The sequence below is a fragment of the Notechis scutatus genome, chromosome 3 (genome assembly GCF_049901735.1).
Source record: "Notechis scutatus isolate UNSWTSFEM ecotype Mainland chromosome 3, rNotScu1.2, whole genome shotgun sequence".
In the NCBI taxonomy this organism is placed as follows: domain Eukaryota; kingdom Metazoa; phylum Chordata; class Lepidosauria; order Squamata; family Elapidae; genus Notechis; species Notechis scutatus.
Window position 1 is genome coordinate 11330258 of NC_142011.1, and position 20283 is coordinate 11350540.

Consider the following 20283-nt stretch of genomic DNA (forward strand, 5'->3'; position numbering starts at 1 on the left):
AGAGACATAAAACAAAACTTGTGTAATCTTATTATTTAATTCGCCTTCCCAGCATGTATTTATGTGCTTTCCTCTTGCAGCTTGTTCATGTGACCATCGGGGCTCGGTGGACAGCAATTGCAACTCCATTGGTCAGTGCAACTGCCATTCAAATTATGTCGGTCAAAGGTGCAACCACTGTGCTCCAGGCTTCTATGGCTTCCCTTCTTGCACAGGTGAGATACTGGTCAGTTTCAGCCTGTTTTTGGATGTAGAGAATGCATCTTCTTCCCAGGTTCTGCGCTGCTACGCTAAGTTTTCAGTAAATTATATTTATCCTGATCCCATTACATTACTCCTTGTTTTGCTGAGACTTTGGAAAAAGTGCAAAGAAGAAGCAACCAAGATGATTAAAGGTCTGGAGACAACAACATAGGAAGAACGGTCGTAGGAATTGGGCATAGCCAGTCTTGAGAAAAGAAGAATGAGGGGTGACATGGCAGCAGTATTCCAGTATTAAAGGGGACGCTACAAAGAGCAGAGTTCAGCCTAATTTCCAAAGCACCAGAAGGCAAGACAGGGAGCAATGGATGGAAACTAATCAAGGAGAGAAGCAATCTATAATTAAGGAAAAACTTCCTAACCGTGAGGACATGTGGAACAGCTTGCCTTCAAAAGTTGTGGACGTTTCATCACTGGAGGCTTTTAAAAAGAGACTGGAGAGTCACTTATCTGAAATGCTACAGGGTCTCCTGCTTGAGCAGGGATTGGACTAGAAGACCTCCAGGGTCCCTTCAAGTTCTATTCTGATTACTTGTCTGACCGGCAAATCAGATACACCCTTAAAGAGAAGATAATTTAAGATAATCATAATTTATATACAGGGTGTGAAAAACACAAGGCTTGCTGATAGCTGATAGCACAATTGCAACTCCATTGGTCAATACAACTGCCATTCAGATTATGTCGGTCAAAGGTGCAACCACTGTGCCCCAGGCTTCTATGGCTTCCCTTCTTGCACAGGTGAGATACTGGTCAGTTTCAGCCTGTTTTTGGATGTAGAGAATGCATCTTCTTCCCTATTGCAAGGTCACAAAATGTAGTCACACATCCCCAGGACACTGTAACCATCATAAATACAGGCCAGTTGCCAAGCATCCAAATTTCGGTCATGTGGTCATGGGAATGTTGCAACAGTCGTGTGAAAAATGGTCATCAGTTATTTTTTTCAATGCCACTGTAACTTCAAACAGTTACTAAATGAATGGTCGTAAGTTGAGGACGACTTGCATATGTTTTATCAGAGAAACTTCAGGATCATAAGAGCCATGGTGGTGCAGTGGTTAGAATACAGTATTGCAGGCTAATTGTGCCCACAGTCTGGAGTTTGATCCTGACCAGCTCAAGGTTGACTCAGCCCATCCCTCCGAGGTCAGTAAAATGAGGACCCAGATTATTGGGGGCAATAGGCTGACTCTAAACCGCTTATAGAAGGCTTAAAAACATTATGATGCAGTATTTTAGTCTTAAGTGCTACTGCTATGATATGCATGCTTTACTATTTATTTTAAATAAAAAAAATAAATGCAGTGATTGGTAAAATCTTTGAAATTCATTCCTACTCTGCATGGGTTTTGCAATTGCAAAATGTTATTGATGGGATTAATTTGAATCCCTTCGAGGCTGCACGAGTGATCTTTCTGCATTTTTTCCCAGCTTGTCTCTGCTCCATAGAAGGTTCCCTTTATGACACCTGCAATCAAGAAACTGGGCAGTGTACTTGCCGTCCCAGAGTAAGTGGGCTTCGCTGTGATGCCTGCATTTCCGGGGCCTATGGATTCCCAGACTGTCAAGGTAATCAAAACTCTTCCTATATTTGGTATTGCTAGGGTTAAATCTTCAGGGTTAATATAAATTTTGGCCTAGCAGAATACCTATTACAATACCAGGCTGCATTGCTAACCTTGTTTTAAAATGGATTTATTCATAGCCTTTCATGGTGTTTTGCAACATGGCAGCTTGAAGATATGTGGACTTCAACTCCCAGAATTCCCCTGCTGGCATGCTGACGGGGGAATTCTGGGAGTTGAAGTCTACCCATCTTCAAACTGGCATGCTGGGGGAGTGGGAATTCTGGGAGTTGAAGTCCACATCTTCACATACTGGCGCAGGCTAGTTAGGGAATTCTGGGAGTTGAAGTTCACCCATCTTTTAGCTGCCAAGATTGAAAAATACTGTTCTATAGTACTGAAATTAAAAACCACATAAAATTCTCACTTTGGGAGCTGAGCGCTTTATTCAATATTTTTGGAACATAATAAGTGTAAATGTAAATAATAAATTTTGTTTGCATTAGTTTGATGTGGTTTTTTTTTTAATCCTTGAAACCAGCTTTCTCCTTGGCAGCAAATGTAAAACCATTAGTTATTCTGCCAAATGCTTGGCAATAAATAACTCATGTATCTTTCTAGGAACACTGAGTGATGGATTCTTTCTTTCTTTTTTTTCCTTAATGTTTTCTCTGATCTGTGCTTGTTCATTTCAGTGGGATCTTGCAACCCTGCCGGGCTTGTACATGAAGATCATTCTCTACCTGAGGTATGTCTCGTGAATACTGAACTGAGTGTGGATACTTGCTTATTCATATTTTTGTAGGTGACATGCCATGAAGACTGAATGCAAAGTGAAATTAACATAGTTTTTCTCTTTTGTGGGAGCTGCAAAATGGCTGCCAATCTGCTGCCAGGTACAATTCAAAATGGAGGATCCAATCTAAATTGGTCACCAGGACTAGAGATTTAGTCTTCCAAAGTTTTGGACTGATGCTGGAGCCCATCCTCAGGGAACTTCTCTCTAACATAATGTGTACTTTGGGCTATTCTGTGTATTGTCTTTATGTGGGGTCTGGTTGGGTGTGGCTTCCTATTGAGTGACAGCTATTAGGTCGTTGGGTGTTGTTTCCTTGTGCTGCCAAGTCCTCGGCTCCTTAAGTATCCTGATAAGCTGGTGATAAATCCTCATTCCTGTTGACTGACAAGGGCCTGTTTCCTGGACTCCAATCATTTTTCTGGCTATCTTTTGTACCTGCTCGGCCAACAATCTTAGTAGCTGTGAAATTGAACGTACATCCTTGTTCATTGCAATGTGAGGCTACCAATGAGTTCGGGTCTCCTCATCTGCCCGCTCGCTTGTGTTCTTACAATCTGGTGGTTAGCTACCTACCCATCTGCCCTGTATAGTCACAGGGGCAATCCATGAATTAGAATTCAATTCAAGGTGCTGGTTATCACCTGTTTCAGAGATGGTATTTCAGCAGGTTCTGACCAGTTCTGGAGAACCGGTAGTGGAAATTTTGAGTAGTTCAGAGAACCGGTAGTGGAGATTTTGAATAGTTTGGAATACCACCTCTGACTGGCCCCACCCCCATCTATTCTCTGCCTCCCGAGTCCCAGCGGATCGGTTGGGTCTTCTTTTGTTGCCCTCCACAGGAGAACGGAGCTGGAAAGCAGGTTAGTGGGGGTGGGAAGAGAATGGAGATTTTGCAGTATCCTTCCCCCTCCATGCCCACCAAGCCAGGCCCACAGAACCAGTAGTAAAAAAAATTTGAGTCCCACCATCGTATTTAATACATAGGTTGGGGGCCTTCTGACCTCGGGACAGTGCACTCCTAAATATGAGTCAGCTGCCAAGCATCTGAATTTTGATTATGTGAGCAGTGGTGGTGCTTATGATGGTCCTAAGTGCAAAAAATGTCATAAGTCATTTTTTTCATCGGTTGCAAGTCAAGGATTACCTGTACTAGCTGTTGTTTTGGCTTGATTCTTCGATAGGCCATTCAAATCTCTAAACCTCTTTCTCATTCGCTTTTACCTTTTTGTTCCTCAGGGTTCCTGTGAATGTCGGGCCTATGTGGAAGGTGAAGCTTGTGATAAATGCAAGCCACTCTACTGGAACCTGACTCCAGAGAATCCATTTGGATGCACAAGTAAGAAATATCCCTTGTTGCTATGGTTTAAATCCAGGAGTGCAGGCCTCCTTGCTCCTATCTTCTGACAAGTGAACTTACCAGCAAGTCTCTATGGAGAGTCTCAGTCATCCAGTCATCAAGGTGCTTTTTCAAAAGGCAACTGGACATTTTTCCTTGAGGAAGACATTTCACTTCTCATCCAAGAAGCTTCTTCAGTTCTGATTGGATGGGGGGCGGGGGAGGGATGGAAGGATTACAGGTAGTCCTCAACTTACAACCACGATTGAATTCAAAGTTTGTGTTGCTAAGCGAGGCATTTGTTAAGTGAGTTTTGCCCCATTTTACAACCTTTCTTGCCACAGTTGTTAAGTGAATCACTGTAGTTGTTAAGCTAGTCACATGGTGGTTAATGGCTTCCCCATTGACTTAGCTTGTCAGAAGGTTGCAAAAGGGGATCACGTGGCCCCGGGACTACAGCCGTCATAAAGATGAGTCAATTGCCAAGCGTCTGAATTTTGAACACGTGTCCGTGGGGATGCAGCAACAGTCGTGATTGTTAAAACAGACCATAAGGCAGTTTTTTTCAGTGCCATTGTAACTTTGCTGAACAAATTGTTGTAAGTCGAGGACTACCTGTGGCATCCCAAGGCTGCAGCCCAATCCGATGATTGATGCAAAGTAATAAATGGAAATATAAAGCTACGGCACTGATTTCACAATGAGCTCACGTGCTACGCTAAGCCATAACATCTGTTATTATTCAGTTAATTCATTTAAGCAATTGATATGGCTGCCAAACTCTTGGCAGTAACTCTGAGTGGTGTACAAGAAATTAAAACCAAGCAATCCTAACATAACAAACAACCAAGCTCTATTGTATAATAGACATGTATAAGCAAGTCTTGTATTAGTTAAGATGCAACAATTTAACTTTATGAGTAGGAGTAGTGCAGTGGCCTGAAGGTGAGCTCAGTCAGGAGTTTTCAATTCTAGATAGAGGCAGATATTTCTCTCTCTGGGCACAATGAGAATATACCGTATCTGCTGAACAAAACTCCACATTGGTGACAGGAAGGGCATCCGGCCATTAAACACTCTGCTAGCTCCATTCTGTTGTGTCCAGACTTCACCTCACAAGGGATTTGGGGGTTGTTAAAAGAAGGTGAATTTAACATTATGGGTCATGGTTTAATCCATGTGTTGTAAGAAATGTTAATATAGCTTCTTCAATAAAGTGGCTCTCCAATTGTGCATTTCTGTTTTCCTTCAGGCTGCCAATGCAATACCATAGGAACAATGGCAGGAGTTGCTGAATGCCAACAGGTAGATACTGGTGTAGATCTTCTTCTAGCTTTCCTCGACTTGATGTCCTTCCACTTCCACCCTGTTTTTTTGTGGGTTGATGGGGAATTATGGGATTAGTAGGGCAACACAACAGGAGGTTGGGAAAAGCTGCCATAAGTTCTCAGGTTTTTCTAAATGTCTGCAGAGTGGATTTATGTTTGGCCCCATCCTTTAGCCAAGCAAACTAACAAATGGTGTCAAGTAGCTTTTCTGAGGTGATTTCATACAATCATCTCTATATACTGTTGAAACTTGCATCTTTTTGTAACCTTTGATTGTGACAAACTGGTACAATAAGGTAACAGTTATTGAAACTAAGGACTTCAAATGGGCTAACTTATAGAATGCAGGGGCCTATTGTTCCTATGAGGATAAAATTTGGGAAAGTTGTGATCGCTTCAGCCCTGCCATGTTGCTGTTGTTCCTTCAGCGCTGCTGTGGTCACGTGATCTACATTTCCAACATTACTTGAGATTATCCAGCCCAGTTGTCTGAAATGTGCAGGAATACCAGTTAAGCCATCCATGAGATCTATGTTCCGACCCAAGCCTTGTTCAAATTAAACAAACACAAACTATGTATGAAGGCAAACCTTTTTAATGCGGCGCTGGGAATTCTTTGCATTTCCAGCCAAGAGTTATTTAAACCTTATTGTCCGAGATAAAAGCAAGGCCTTTCAAGGTTGTCAAAGGCTGCCAAGAACAGAAGTCTAATTACTGATGCATATCAACTGGCAGAAGTTTCAAAAACAAACCGGAGTTCGCAGGGCTTCAACAAGGACTCGGTGTCTAAAGAACTTTGCTGCTTCCTCCAAAGAGCACATCCTCGAGGGTTGGTTTTTAATCTCTTATGTGAGGGGCAATCACCTTCCAGGCTTACTCCTGAGTCGCCCTTGCTGCTTCAGCTGCTCTCTCCTTCGAGCAGCCCTGCACACACATGCACTGGGCACAGGCTCCCCGGGGTCCTCTGCTTCGCTGCTGCCAGACTCCAAAAGCTCCGAAGGCAGCACCCCACTCTCCGATAGTCCTGGCCCCATCCCTGCACCAGATGCAGGACCCTCGTCCAAGTCCTCGCCAGACTCCGACTGGTTCCCTTTCGTCCTCGCTGTGAGAGACTTTTGCCGTCCGCACCTGCCGCTGGCGAACCACAACAATCTGGCTATCTCATTGTACAAGGTACAATGACATTAAAGTAAACTAAACTAAAAACCTTCAAGAGATGGAAAATCGACAGCCTCAGTAGGTCCACCATTGAACAGATAATTGCTACTAGGAAGGTTGCCTTTATATTTAAATCGGGGGTGTCAAACTTGACTGAGGACCGCATCAGGGTTGTGTTTGACCTCAGGGGGGCGGATATTGGCCATTTTGACGTCACTTGTCAAGGCTCTGTTTTCAGCTGCAACAGCATCCTGTAGCCTTCTGCCAGTGAAAATGGAGCTCGGCCTACCCGACCTCCATTTTTGTTGGCAGAGGGCTGCTGGAGGCCATCACAGCCGAAAATGGAGCCCGGGCATGCCAAGCACGGCCTACCTAAGGTCTGTTTTTGCTGGCAGAGAGCTGGACCTTTGCTGTTTCCAGGGCGGCTTGCAGGCCTTGAGTTTGACACCTCTGATTTAAATGAAATCTAAGCATCTGCAACTTTTATCCATTATTTCTTGTCCTGGTTTCTTTCACTATGGAAAAATAGATTGTCAACATCTTTCCTGTGGCTTCCTTATGCGTACCTGAATACGATACAATTGTACTTTTAATATACTGGTATTCAATTATGAATAGATTTTATTTCCCTCATTTTGTCTTGCATTTTTTCATCTTTAAAACGTGGTGTAGTCATAGTTTGTATGCAATCAATCAATTAATCAATCAATCAATCAATCAACCTGTCTCTTAGGGTAATGGACACTGTTTCTGCAAACCGAACATTTGCGGCCAAAAGTGTTCTACTTGTAGAGAGGGATACTTCAACCTGGAGAGCGGCAATTACTTTGGCTGTAAAGGTACATCATTTTCTACCTTTTACAAATGTTCTTAAATCAGTAATCGGAAGAAGACAATAAGCTATACAGGCAGAATTGGGCAGAATCATAGAATCCTGGAGTTGGAAAAGAGGCGTTTAAAGTGTCTGATCCGGTGTTTTTCAAACTTGCCAGCTTTAAGATGGGTTTCTTCCTCATTATTTTTAATTTTTCCCCATTTCCATTTCCAAAATGGAAATAATGTCGAAGAAACAGTGGGGGCTAACATTTATTGCACTGAGCTATTCCGCATGGAATTGTCCTGTGGTGAGTTGGCTGCGGCAAGTTGTCTCATGGTGAGTTGTCCCCTTCCAGTATTAAGAACATGGTATGTAGAACCCATGATACATACATCACAGAAGAACTTACTGCTGAAGTTGGCTGTGTATAGTGCCAGGTTGACTTATTGTTCCTTCACTTATTCATTCAGCCATTCATTCAATGTATATGCCACTTTTGTTATTTTTTATAAATAATTCAAGGTGGTGAACACACCTAATACTCCTTCCTCCTCCTTTTTTTTCTCCACAGCAAAAACGCTGTGAGATGGGTTGGCTTCAGACAGGCACTGGTCCAAGGACACCCAGCTGGCTATCATGCCTAAAACAGGACTAGAACTCCCAGTCTCTTGGTGATTGGTCCAAAGTCACCAGCTGGCTTTCCTGCCTCGAACCAGCTCGTTTCTGCCTGGTGCTAATCATGCCTAAAACAGGACTAGAACTCCCAGTCTCTTGGTGATTGGTCCAAAGTCACCAGCTGGCTTTCCTGCCTCAGACAGGACTAGAACTCATGGTCTCCTAGTTTCTAGCCTGGTGTGCCTTAAGCAATGAACCAAACTGGCATAAAAACCACCCCAAGTACCATAAGAGGAAAATTTCCTTCCTGTTGCTGCTGAGTAGATATCTAGGTTGTGTCCTTGGATGGTGTGAATGGCTAATTTACAAGCCCAGCTGGAAAACTTTATAAGTCAGCAAGTGATAACAAGCAGAGTATCCATTATTGTTTAGAACTGGACCATGTTAGAAACAATTCCAAACAAGGCTGGAAGTCAACATTGATATAATGGAATCAAAATAGATGCCCAAACTGCTTCCACTCCCTTTCAAGCCAGATGTTGTTGTTTGCTCCTCGGCACCAACTGTCAACAGTGGAAAGTAACTGTGTGTGTCTTCTTACAGGATGCCATTGTGACATCGGGGGATCGGTTGGTCCTTTGTGTGAGGAGACGACGGGATCTTGTCAGTGCAGGCATAATATCAGGGGACCTATGTGCTCTGAGTAAGAAGCAGTTGCAATGGATCTCTTGTAGAGCGTGATAGATTTCTTAATCTTTTTGAGTATCAAGCCCATTATTATTTTATTTTTACTTTACTATTTTATACGTGCGATAGTGTGAAAGAGCCACCAGGAACACAGTCCTAAAGACAATGGGTAAAATGAAAAGATTTTAAGTAAGGTAGTCCTTGACTTACGACAGCAATTGACCACAAAATTTATGTAGCTAAGTGAGACATGTGAGAAAGCTAAGCGAGTTATGCCCCATTTTACAACCTTTCTTGCCACAGTGGTTAAGTGAATCACTGCAGTTGTTGAGTTAGTCACACAGTTGTGAAGTGAATCTGGCTTCCCCATTGACGTTGCTGGTCAGAAGGTTGATGATCACATGACCCTGGGACACCGCAACCGTCGTAAATACGAGTCAGTTCACATGAGTTCAGGGCTGCTGCGATGGTCGTAAGTGTGAAAAAGGGTCACAAGTAACTTTTTTCCCGTGCAAAAAAGTAACTTCGAAGGATCCCTAAATGAACTGTTGTAAATCGAGGACCACCTGTACCGCATTTTTGTTACTTTTTTAATTTTAATAACATTTTGTTGAGAAGAATGCAAATACAGATAGTCCTCGGCTTACGACCACAGTCGAGCCCCAAATTTTTGTTGTCAGGTGAGACATTTGTTAAATGAATTTTGCTCCATTTTACGACCTTTCTTGCCACAGTTGTTAAATGAATCCCTGCAGCTGTTAAGTTGGTGACAGGGTTATTAAGTGGCTCCCCCGTTGACTTTGCTTGTTAGAAGGTCACAAAAGGGGTTCACCTGACCCCGGGACACTGCAACCGCCATAAATATGAGTCGGTTGCCGAGGGTCTGAATTTTGATCCCATGATCACGGGGACGCTGGAAAGGTTGTAACTGTGCAAAACGGTCATAAGTCATATTTTCCAGTGCTGTTGTAACGTTGAATGGTCATTAAATGAACTGTTGTAAGCCAAGGATTGGCTGTAGATTTGGGGGAGGGGGGAAATGGCCATGATTGAACTGATCCTGCATATATATATAAAAGCAAAATCCCACTCACGCATCATCACAAAATCTCCAGAACCATAAAGCCTACAAACTTGAAATTTGGCACGTATGTTCCTCTTGGCTTCTAGGTGCTCACTAAGAAAGGATTTTTCGAAATGACCATCAGAGCATTAGTATTTCCTATATTATTATTATTAACATGCTCTGATGCTAAGGAGTTCTACTCCCCCTCCCCACCTGAAAACAAATCTGTTCCAAATGCAAAACATAAGCAGAGGAGAGGAGTTTCAGTTTCAATTTCACAGCACCAAGCAGCTTTAGTACAGAACAGTTGAGCTAAGCCACGCCCAGGCTCCTTGCTGTCTCCTTCTTGCTCACACAGCAAAGTTTCAGTTTCCAAACAGCCCTCAACTCTCTCACACACTGACAGGACTCTAGCCAGATGAATACCGATGGATGCTGGGAGGCAGAACCACAATTCCACCCCCCCCTTATTTTCCTCCCCAAAAACTAAGCCCAATCACATAGTTTCATAGCGAAGCACGGGTATCGAGCTAGTTTGTGATACAAAAAGAAGTGTGTTCTTTAATATTTTCCATCACTTTTATCTGCAGTCCTGCAAAAGGCTATTATATCCCTGACCTTCACCACCTGAAATATGAGCTGGAAGAAGCAACCACTCTGGATGGAAGGCCGGTTCGCTTTGGCTACAGTCCTCTGGAATTTGAGAATTTCAGCTGGAGAGGATATGCGCAAATGTCTCCCATCCAGGTACTTGAACGAGAGTTCTCAGCATAAAATATTTGAGATGGGCAAAGCACTTCCGTACAGGTAGTCCTCCACTTACGATCACAATTGAGCACCACCACCATTTCCTGTTGTTAGGTGAAACATTTGTTAAGTGAGTTTTGGTCCCAGTTTATGACTTTCCTTTTGCCACGGTTGTTAAGCAAATCACCGCAGTTGATAAGTTAGTAACCCGGTTGTTAAATGAACCTGGCTTCCTCCACTGACATGGCTTGTGACAAGTTTGCAAAAGGGTGTTCAGAGTTTTGCAGCATGAATTCAGCACCAGAAAAATAAACACAGATGGCTGATGCTTCATTTAACATCTTTATAAACATAATTTTACAAACCAGTTGTAGATTTCTCCAACATGGAGCAAACTCAGACAGAAACATGATGCAAGTCACTTCAGCAGCACGAACAAAGCAGGCAAGTTAGTTTCATCTTCAAAAGACAGACTCAGAGCTCAACATAGCTTCAGAGTTGCAGAATTTATTATAGAGCCATGCCTAGGCTACTTCTAGTTTCAGTTTCCAGCCTAGGCTACTTTTAGTTTCAGTTTCCAAACAGTTCTCATTGGCTGACTTAGTTGCTATGCCTATTCATTGGCTGACTTTGTTACCATGCTCTATTCCAATTCTTGAATATACTCTGACAAAGGGGATCGTGTGGCCCTGGGACACAGCAACAGTCATAAATCTGAACCTATTGCTCAGTGGCTGATTTTTGATCAGGTGATCTTGGGGACGCGGCAATGTTCGTGACTGTGCAAAACAGTCATAAGTCACATTTTTCAGTGCTGTTGTAACTTTGAACAGCTGCTAAATGAACCGCTGTAAGTCGAGGACTACCTATATATAGCCCAGAAGTCATGGGTTAACCATGATATGTAATTACAGCTCACTCTGCTGTTTGCTGCCATGTTCAACATCTCTAAACCACATGGACTGTCAATGAAAGAAAACAATTTAAAGTAATTTATGTAGGATTTTCATGGCTCTCCTATAGAAGTGCTTTATTTGCTGTAAACTTAAAATACAGATAGTCCTCCACTTACAGGAGTTCACTTAGTGGCTTTCAAAGTTACAGCATCGGTAGAAAAAGTGGCCAATGATCTTTTTTTTTTTTACACTTGTGACCTTTGCAGTATCTCCATGGTCGTGCTATTAAAATTCAGGCGCTTGGCAACTGACTCAAATGTATGATGGTTGCAGTCTCCCGGGGTCATCTAATCACCTTTTCCAAACTTCTGATAAGGAAAATGAAGGGGGAAGCCAAATTCATTTAACAACCGTCTTCTTAACTTAACAATTGTGGTGATTCACCTATGGCGAGAAAGGTTGCAAAACGGGGCAAAAATCACTTAACAACTGTCTCGCTTTAGCAGCAGAAATTTTGGGCTCAATTGTGGTTAGGGCTGCCTGTATTGGATGTGGTCTTTTGAAATATCTTAGAAGTTTTCCAAAACCTCAAGGTAAACAGAGCCCAAAGTAGATAGTCACTTCTTATTGTTGCTTACTGAGGAGGAGGAGGGCCTAGGACGGCCCTCATGGCATGACCAACTCACCACAGCCACCTTGCCGTAGCCAACTCGCTGTGGCCAACTCTCTGTGGGACAACTGGCCGCAGCCAACACCGTGGGACAAGAGTTACACTAATATCGAAGAAATGGTGGAGCTAGATTTATCAAAGAAAGGATGCAAAAGAAAGGACAAAATGAAATGTGAATGACAAACATTAAAATCATGTTCTAATTACTTTAAATACTTAAATTGAATTGTTGAATTGTCCTGCAGCGAATTGGCCATGGAGAGTTCTCCCACTGCAAGTTGGCTATGGTGACTTGGCCAGGCCAAGTTAAAGTTATTTACTTTACTTTTATCTTTACTTTGGCTTTCCGTGGGACAACGGACTGCAGGACAAGGGTTGCACTATTATCGAGGAAATGTTGGAATTTCAATGACTTTATCTTGGTAATTACTTTATCAATTATTTAAATTTATTTTAAATGATCTAAATTTATTGAGAGAAATTTAAATTATTGAAATTTAAATGAATTGATTTAAATTACTTTAAATTCATTACCAAGATAATGGTGATAATTATCTTGGTAATTGCTTTATTGAAGAAATGGTGGACTTTTAATTACTTTTTAATTACTTTATTTTTAATGAAATACTTAAATTGAACTGTTGAATTGTGCCACAGCGAGTTGTCCCCTGGAGAAACGTCCGGCTGCAAGCTGGCCGTGAGAAGTTGACCGTGGCGAGTTGGCTGCACTAAGTTGTCCCATTTCAAGATAATCTCTTAAAGAGTTAGGACAAGGACAACTAGATAACTTCCCTTAGGAGACCGGGCCTAGGAAGGAAGTGTGCCAGGAATCAACAGGGTTTATTTTAGAAAGAGAACCCAAACGGATCTCCTCAGGGACAGTTCACTCCCAACATCCTCTTTCCCTGCTCATTGTTTATAACATCTCCCTGTTCCTCAAAGAAAAGGAAATCCTTCACTTTCCATGGTAGCTTTGGTTGCTTTTCATCTGCCGAAGATTGCTTGCCTGCTTGATTTTTTTTAAAATTTCTTTTGCAAGGTCAAATGACTAGGCATTTAGAGTCTAACATCTGATACAGATAATCAGAGTTGGAAGGGACCCTGTAGGTCATCTAGTACAACCCCCCGCCCAAGCGGGAGACCCTACACCCTTTCTGACAAATGGCAGTCCAGTCTCTTCTTGAAAGTCTCAACTGATGGTGCTCCCACAACTTCCGAGGGCAACTTCTGTTCCATTGGTTGATTGTTCTCACTGTCAGAAAGTTTCTCCTTGTTTCCAGGTTAAATCTCTCCTTGTTCAGCTTCCATCCATTCATCTGATGAATTTGCTTTCTAGAGGCCTTTCTCTTCTGAAGTCTGCTGAGATTGTACGGTGTGTGTATAGTTGTACAGTATACAGGTAGTCCAACCGTGTGTTTAGTCACCAATCAAAATTACAATGCACTGAAAAAAGTGACTTACAACCCATTGTTTTACATTTAATGACCATTGTAGCATCCCCATGATTGCATGATCAAAATTCAGATGCTTGGCAACTGGCTCATATTTATGACAGTTGCGGTGTCCTGGGGTCATGTGATCTCCTTTTGCAACCTTTTGATGAGCCAAGTCAACGGGGAAGCCAGATTTACTTAACAACCATGCTATTTAACATTAACAGCTACTGTGATTCACTTAAGAACTATGGCAAGAAAGCTTGTAAAACTCACTGAACTACTGTCTTGCTTAGCAACGGAAATTTGGGGCTCAATTATGGTCATAAGTGGAGGACTACCTATATGTAGCTCACTGGCCATTTTGTTTAAATTTTGTTCAGTAGAGAGGCGTCTTAGAATAAAGATTTTCTCTGCTTAAAATGCTGAACTTCCACTTACTTACACCCATAATTCCTGCTGTTAATGTTTAACATCAACTGCAGGGATTAGCAAAGGGACTCATTCCATAATTTAATTATTGTTCTAAAACTTGGAAGGTTGAGTTTTTCTATTTCTTGCATTAGAAATGTCTAACCTTCTGGGAGAGAAGTAGATACTTTACTTTACAGAGCCCTGGTGGGGCAGTGGTTAGAATGCAGCATTGCTACTATGGAAACGTCACAATTATAAAACATTCATTTACTGTAAGAAAAAAATGCTGAAAAGCCCTCCCAACCAAGGGGTGCCACATCTCATCTGAATAATCCCTGTCTGGCAATAAGAAGTTTTCTAAATCTCTTTCCAAGGAGTCCTTGACTCACAACTATTCATTTAGCAACTGTTCGAAGCAGTGGTGGGATTCAATTTTTTTACTACCGTTCTGTGAGCGTGGCTTGGTGGGAGTGGCAGGGGAAGGATATTGCAAAATCCCCATTCCCTCTGCACTCCACTAACCTGCTTTCCAGCTCTGTTCTCCTGTGCAGGGCAACAAAAGAAGACCCAGCCCATCAGCTGGGACTCGGGAGGCAGAGAATAGAGGGGGGCGGGGCCAGTCAGAGGTGGTGTTTTTCAGTTCTCCGAACTTCTCAAAATTTCTGCTACTGGTTCTCCAGAACTGATCAGAACTTGCTGAATACCACCTCTGGTTTAAAGTTACAACGGCACTAAAAATGACTTATGGCCAATTTGAAACCAACATTTTTGTTGCTAGCAATAGCATCCTTCCAAGGTCGGTAAAATGGGGGCCCAAATTGTTGGAGGCAATATGCTGACTTTGTAAACTGCTTAAAGAGAGCTGTAAAGCACCGTGAAGCGGTATAAAAGTAAGTGCTATTGCTATCTGAATTTTGATCACTGAACCTGGGGATGCCGCAACGGTTGTTAAGTGTAAAAAATGGTCATCGGTCACTTTTTCCAGTGTCATTGTAACTTTGAATGGCCACTAAGTCAAGGATTACCTGTTAACTTCGAACAATTGTTACATGACCAGTCGTAACTCAAGGACTGCCTGCATGACGTGCTTCACTGAAGAAGTCATATTTCTGCTTCTTTCTGCTTCTTCTTTGGGTCTTGATGGTGGAGTATGTTTTCTTGGCAGGGCTAGGCCGATGTGCTAGCAGAGTGCACTTCGTAGTAAATATTTCAGAGTGTTAGCCTCCTCTAGTCCAGGGGTGGCCAAACTTTTGGACCCCAGGGACCACCAAACTCATAATTATAAATCCCGTGGACCACTAATATGAATTTTGACTGGTGGTGGCTTGCTGACGTTGGTGGGAAAGTCGGTCCCATATTCAGAGCTGCAGTAGCCACAGGACTGGCCTTTTGGTCATCCAGGAGCAGCTGCTCCTCCACCTGGGTGCACTGGCCTGCCATGGACTGGAGGAGCTGCTCCGGGATGACCAAAGGGCCAGTCCTGTGACTACTGCAGCTCTGGAATATGGGACCAACTTTCCCACCAATGTCAGCAAGCCACCCTGGGGCGGATTTCCCTCCCCCGCTGTTGGTCTTACCTTCCAGTTCCAGCTCACGTGGCTCTACTCAAGATAAGGTTTGCGCTCGGCGAAAGGGTGGGGGCCCGTGGGTGGGCAGGCCATATGGGCAGCGCAGCCTTGTGTTCCCACGCAGCCTGGATTAATTGCTTTGGGGGGGAATGGTTTGGGAGGGATATTTCTCTGCGGACCACCAAAAAATTTTCATGGACAAACAGTGGTCCCCAGCCCACCGGTTGGCGACCACTGCTTTAGAATATAGAATAACAGAGTTGGAAGGGATCTTGGAGGTCTTGTAGTCCAACTTCCAGCTCAGGCAGGAAACCCTGTACTATTTCACACCAATGGTTGTCCAGTCTTTCTTTAAAAAAACTTCCAGTGTTAGAGCATCCACAACTTCTGAAGGCAAGTTGTTCCACTGGTTAATTGTTCTAACTGTCAGGAAATTTATCCTTATTTCTAGGTTGCTTCTCTCCTTGATTAGTTTCCATTGACTGCTTCTTATCCTGCCCTCAGGTGCTTTGGAGAATAGCTTGACTCCCTCTTCTTTGTGGCAGCCCCTGACATATTGGAACATTGCTACCGTGTCTCCCCTAGTTCTTCTTTTCATCAAACTAGACATGCCCAATTCCAGCAACTGTTCTTTGCGTGTTTTAGCTTCCAATCCCCTTATCATTTCTGTTGCTCTTCTCTGCACTCTTTCTGGAATCTTAACCTCTTTTTCACATTGTGGCCACCAAAACTGGATGCAGTATTTCTCTTAAGAGCAGAACGGGGCTGTCTCAATTCTTTCTCGCTGCTTTGGCATGCTGCTTTGGGGCGTAGGATCCTGGGAGCGCTTTGCTTAACCTGGTTGGCTGGTGGCAGGTGACGGTGGAGGTGACTTAAGGTGTGCTCTGCTTCTCTCCCCTTTCTCTCCCACCAGCCCAAGGTAGTGTGAAGTCCCCTGACCTCTTCTGCCTCGTCTTCTGCTCCATCCACCAGGGGCCTGCCAAAGGGAGGGTCTCAGTCCTTCAGGAAAGAAAGTTTAATATGTATGGCAACTGTAAGTGCTTTGTTTTCACTTCTAGACTAACATCTTCCCACCTCCACCGAGCCAGGTTTTGTGTTTCTCCTGCAAAAGATCACTTCTGTCCTTTTCCCTTCCCTTCCAAACCGTAGATTTTGGATCCCTCCTTCTAGAGCAGTGGCAATTGAGAAGGGGAGGGAGACCAGAAAGGCAGAGAGGGATAGAAAAGGCAGAGCAGGGAGCAGATCCAGGACGGACTTGCAGTGATGGGTGGCTGTTCCTTAACTTTGCAGAACAAGGTCAAAGTCACAATCCACGTGCGAGAAGGAGAGCTCTACCTCTTTCATGTCATCTTGAGATACATCAATTCAGGAAGCACCACGGTACTGGGCAAAATCACCGCTTCTCAGCCACGAAAACGAGGTATGGGTCAAGATGGTGTGGCCAAAAGGATAGAAATGGGCAGATAGGTAGATGGGAGATTGAAGAGGACACAGTCATTTAACCTTACCGATGTTCAGGGCTGCAACGGAGCAAGCTGGGAATGGCTTGGATTGAGTTAGCCCTTACGTAAGAGTTTGTGGGATTTGGTTAACAATGACAGTGGAGGCGGTTGGGATTGCTATTGCTAAGCAATGTGGTCACATGACATCGCATGTTATTGAGTTAAATAAGATCATTTCTAGATGGGTTCTAACATAAATTGGAAGTCATACTATAACTGTTAATCTTCTCATCACTCCTTATGACTCATCCCCTCCCACTTGTGACTGAATGACTGTATCTTTGTTGCTTGTATCCTTACGATTTATATTGACTGTTTCCTAGTATGATTTGATTGCTTATTGTACCCTATGACTATTATTAAGTGTTGGACCTGATGATTCTTGACGAATGTATCTTTTCTTTTATGTACACTGAGAGTATTGGACCAAGACAAATTCTTTGTGTGTCCAACCACACTTGGCCAATAAATAATTCTATTTTATTCTATTCCTGGTTGGATTTATCTAGATAATCTAAGGTTTTTTTTTAGCATTATTTTACTTATTTGCTCTGTTTTCTTTGAATTGTATTGTATCTCAAGATCTTTCTATGTAGTGTCCATGTGTGATTAGGATTTGGAGTTGGATTTGAGATGATCATAAAGACTACAGATAGTCTTTGACTTGAGGCCATTTTTTTAGCAACCGTTCAATGTTACAGTGGCATTGAGCATGAGCTGCGGTGGCACAGTGGTTAGAGTGCAGTACTGCAGGCTACTTCTGTTGACTGCCGGCTGCCTGCAATTTGGCAGTTCAGATCTCACCAGGCTCAAGGTTGTTGAGGTTTGTGCCACTTTTCACCTTCTCAGGAACTGAGATTGAAAGCCCATTAGCTTTCATGCAGGAATATGTATGGTTGAAATCTGTGGATCCTTTGAGTAAACATGTACAAGATTGTGGGTTACTGTCATTTCAGGAAGAATTATGTTTTTAAAAAGCAATTATTGCTGAATTTATGCCATAGATAGATGGATGGATGGGTGGATGGATGGATATACAGTAAATAGATGATAGAGATAGATAGATAGATAGATAGATAGATAGATAGATAGATAGATAGATAGATAGATAGATAGATAGATAGATAGATATGAAAGATCCTTGGGTTCTCTGCGCTTGCTTGTTTTCTTGTAGACATTTTATTACCCAAACTAGATAATATCATCCATACTAGATGATAGATAGATAGATAGATAGATAGATAGATAGATAGATGATAGATAGATAGATAGATAGATGAACGATTACATAAAGATAGAGATATATAAGCTGCTGTTGCTACTAGTGAATGAAGAAATCAAGAGCCCTTGACTAGAGAGCCTATTCAGAACATGCAGTTGTCAAGTGAGATTTTCTCACTTGCTTTTGTTCAACTACTAGATGATCTGCCAACCAGATTGACCCTTTTGATATCGTGATGGAATCCTGTGAGATTAATGCATCAAGACCAGCATGCCTATGGAATATGGCATAGCTAAGTGTTTCTCAGCCTGGGCCACTTTAAGATGGGTGGACTTGCTGGCTGTGAAATTCTGGGAGTTGAAGTCCACCCATCTTAAAATGGCCCAGGTTGAGAAGCACTGGCATAGCTGTTAACCCCCTCATAGAGTACCATTGGAACTGGTTCTCCATTTTCCAGCCCAAAGCAAATAACTTGCATGCTTTCCAGTCCAACTGAAAGTCAAATGTATAACTTTTCCTAATTGCAGGCACCGAACAAACTAAGCAGATTGTATTTGGGCCAACCCAAGAGCCGACATTCGTCACTGTTCCTCACCACAGCTTTGGAGAACCATTTGTGTTGAGTCCTCATGTTTGGTCTCTGGTCATTGAAGCTGAAGATGTCCTCCTTGTAAGTCTGGTCTTCCTTTTCTCCCTACAGGCAGGATGGAGGCAAAAGGAATCTGGGTCTCATATTTCCATTCTTCCTTCTAGGATTATCTGGTCCTGCTTCCCAGCTCTTATTATGAAGCTCCTATATTGCAATATAAAGTATCGGATCCTTGTACCTATAGCCCAGCTCCTGAACATGTGGGTCAAAAGTAAGTCTTCCATTTTCATTTTTTTTTAAAAAAAATCATATCTTTGTCATGCATTTAACCTACAGCGCATATGGGATATGGGCAATCTTTTTACTGGGTTTGCTGAGCCATTCCTTGCTTGCTTTAATTTAAAAGAGTAACATCATAGAAGTACCAAAGGGGCTTTTTCGAAAGGCAACTGGACTTTGTTTTTCCTTGACGATGTTTCACTTCTCATCCAAGAAGCTTCTTCAGTTCTGATTGAATGGTGGAGGACAGAAGGATTTATACTCCTTGCAGACAGCTGGTCATTTGCATTCTTTTAGCAAGTCATTGAGGCCACGTGGAGGTTTTATTTGTGTTGTCAGGTTCACCTGAGTAGTGCAAATGGGTGTGGAGCCTTCTTGGAACTGCTGAAAGGGCTGTGTGTGGTAGACTGGAGATAGTTGATGTCGTATCCCTCCCCCTCTGTTGATAGAGGGCTGTTCAATTTTGAGATAGATGGCCTCTTTGACCCTTCTTTCAAACCAGCGGTCCTCTCTGTCCAAAACATGGACTTTGCTAGTCTTCAAAAGAGTGGACTTTCTTTTTCAAATGCCGATGGACTGCTGAATCTAGTCCTGGTGGGTTTGTTCTCCTGTGTCTCCATAAGCATAATATCATAGTAGTGTCTTTGGTTGCCAGACCTATACAACCTATGCAGTTGGAAGGTAATGCATACGTGTGTCCAGTCTTGTTAAGAATGCCAGAAAGTAAGAAGAGATAACTCCTCAATATACAGCCATTTGTTTATTGACTGGTCCAAATTACAACAGCAGTGGGAAACTGGTCCTTGCACTAATAACTGTCTCAGCATCTGCAATTCCACACTGTCACATGATCAAGATTCAGGCATGCGGTAACTGGCATGGATTTACAATGGTTGCAGCATCCTGGGATCATGCGATCACCATCTGCGACCTTCCCAACTCTCTTTCGAATGGGGGGATTGCTGGATTGCTTAATCACCTCACGATTCCCTTAAACAAGGGCTGTAAAATTGAGTAGATCACAATTACCTCTCTTAACAACACAAATTCTGGTGCCAATTGTGGTTGCATGTGGAGGGCTACCTGTAGTGAAAGCAGATTGGTCTCTAGTAGTTATACCTTTTCTTTGCAAAGGTCAAAGACCAGTCCATAAAACTTATTAAAAAATAAATCAAATTGGCCATCTTAGAACAGACATTCAGGTCTATTATTGGCAAGTAGACACTTGCTAGGATGAGTATAATAACCTAAGATTAAACAAAAGGGCAAACCGCTTTTAAGCCAGATTCACTGGCTAGGATTTTCGTGGATGTTCCGTTGTGGTTTTC

At 42.7% G+C, this 20283-nt stretch overlaps 1 protein-coding gene across 1 annotated transcript in view; it reads left to right on the plus strand.

Moving 5' to 3' along the window:
- The window catches only part of LAMA5 (laminin subunit alpha 5), a 225391-nt gene that overhangs the window by 110345 nt on the left and 94763 nt on the right, over positions 1 to 20283 (plus strand). Inside the window, exons 15-25 of the mRNA XM_087959198.1 lie at positions 81 to 215; positions 1696 to 1833; positions 2525 to 2577; positions 3865 to 3964; positions 5217 to 5269; positions 7184 to 7289; positions 8486 to 8585; positions 10226 to 10382; positions 16654 to 16783; positions 18615 to 18757; positions 18841 to 18947. Coding sequence (XP_087815324.1) covers positions 81 to 215; positions 1696 to 1833; positions 2525 to 2577; positions 3865 to 3964; positions 5217 to 5269; positions 7184 to 7289; positions 8486 to 8585; positions 10226 to 10382; positions 16654 to 16783; positions 18615 to 18757; positions 18841 to 18947 — 1222 coding nt within the window. The remainder of the gene's footprint in view (positions 1 to 80; positions 216 to 1695; positions 1834 to 2524; positions 2578 to 3864; positions 3965 to 5216; positions 5270 to 7183; positions 7290 to 8485; positions 8586 to 10225; positions 10383 to 16653; positions 16784 to 18614; positions 18758 to 18840; positions 18948 to 20283) is intronic.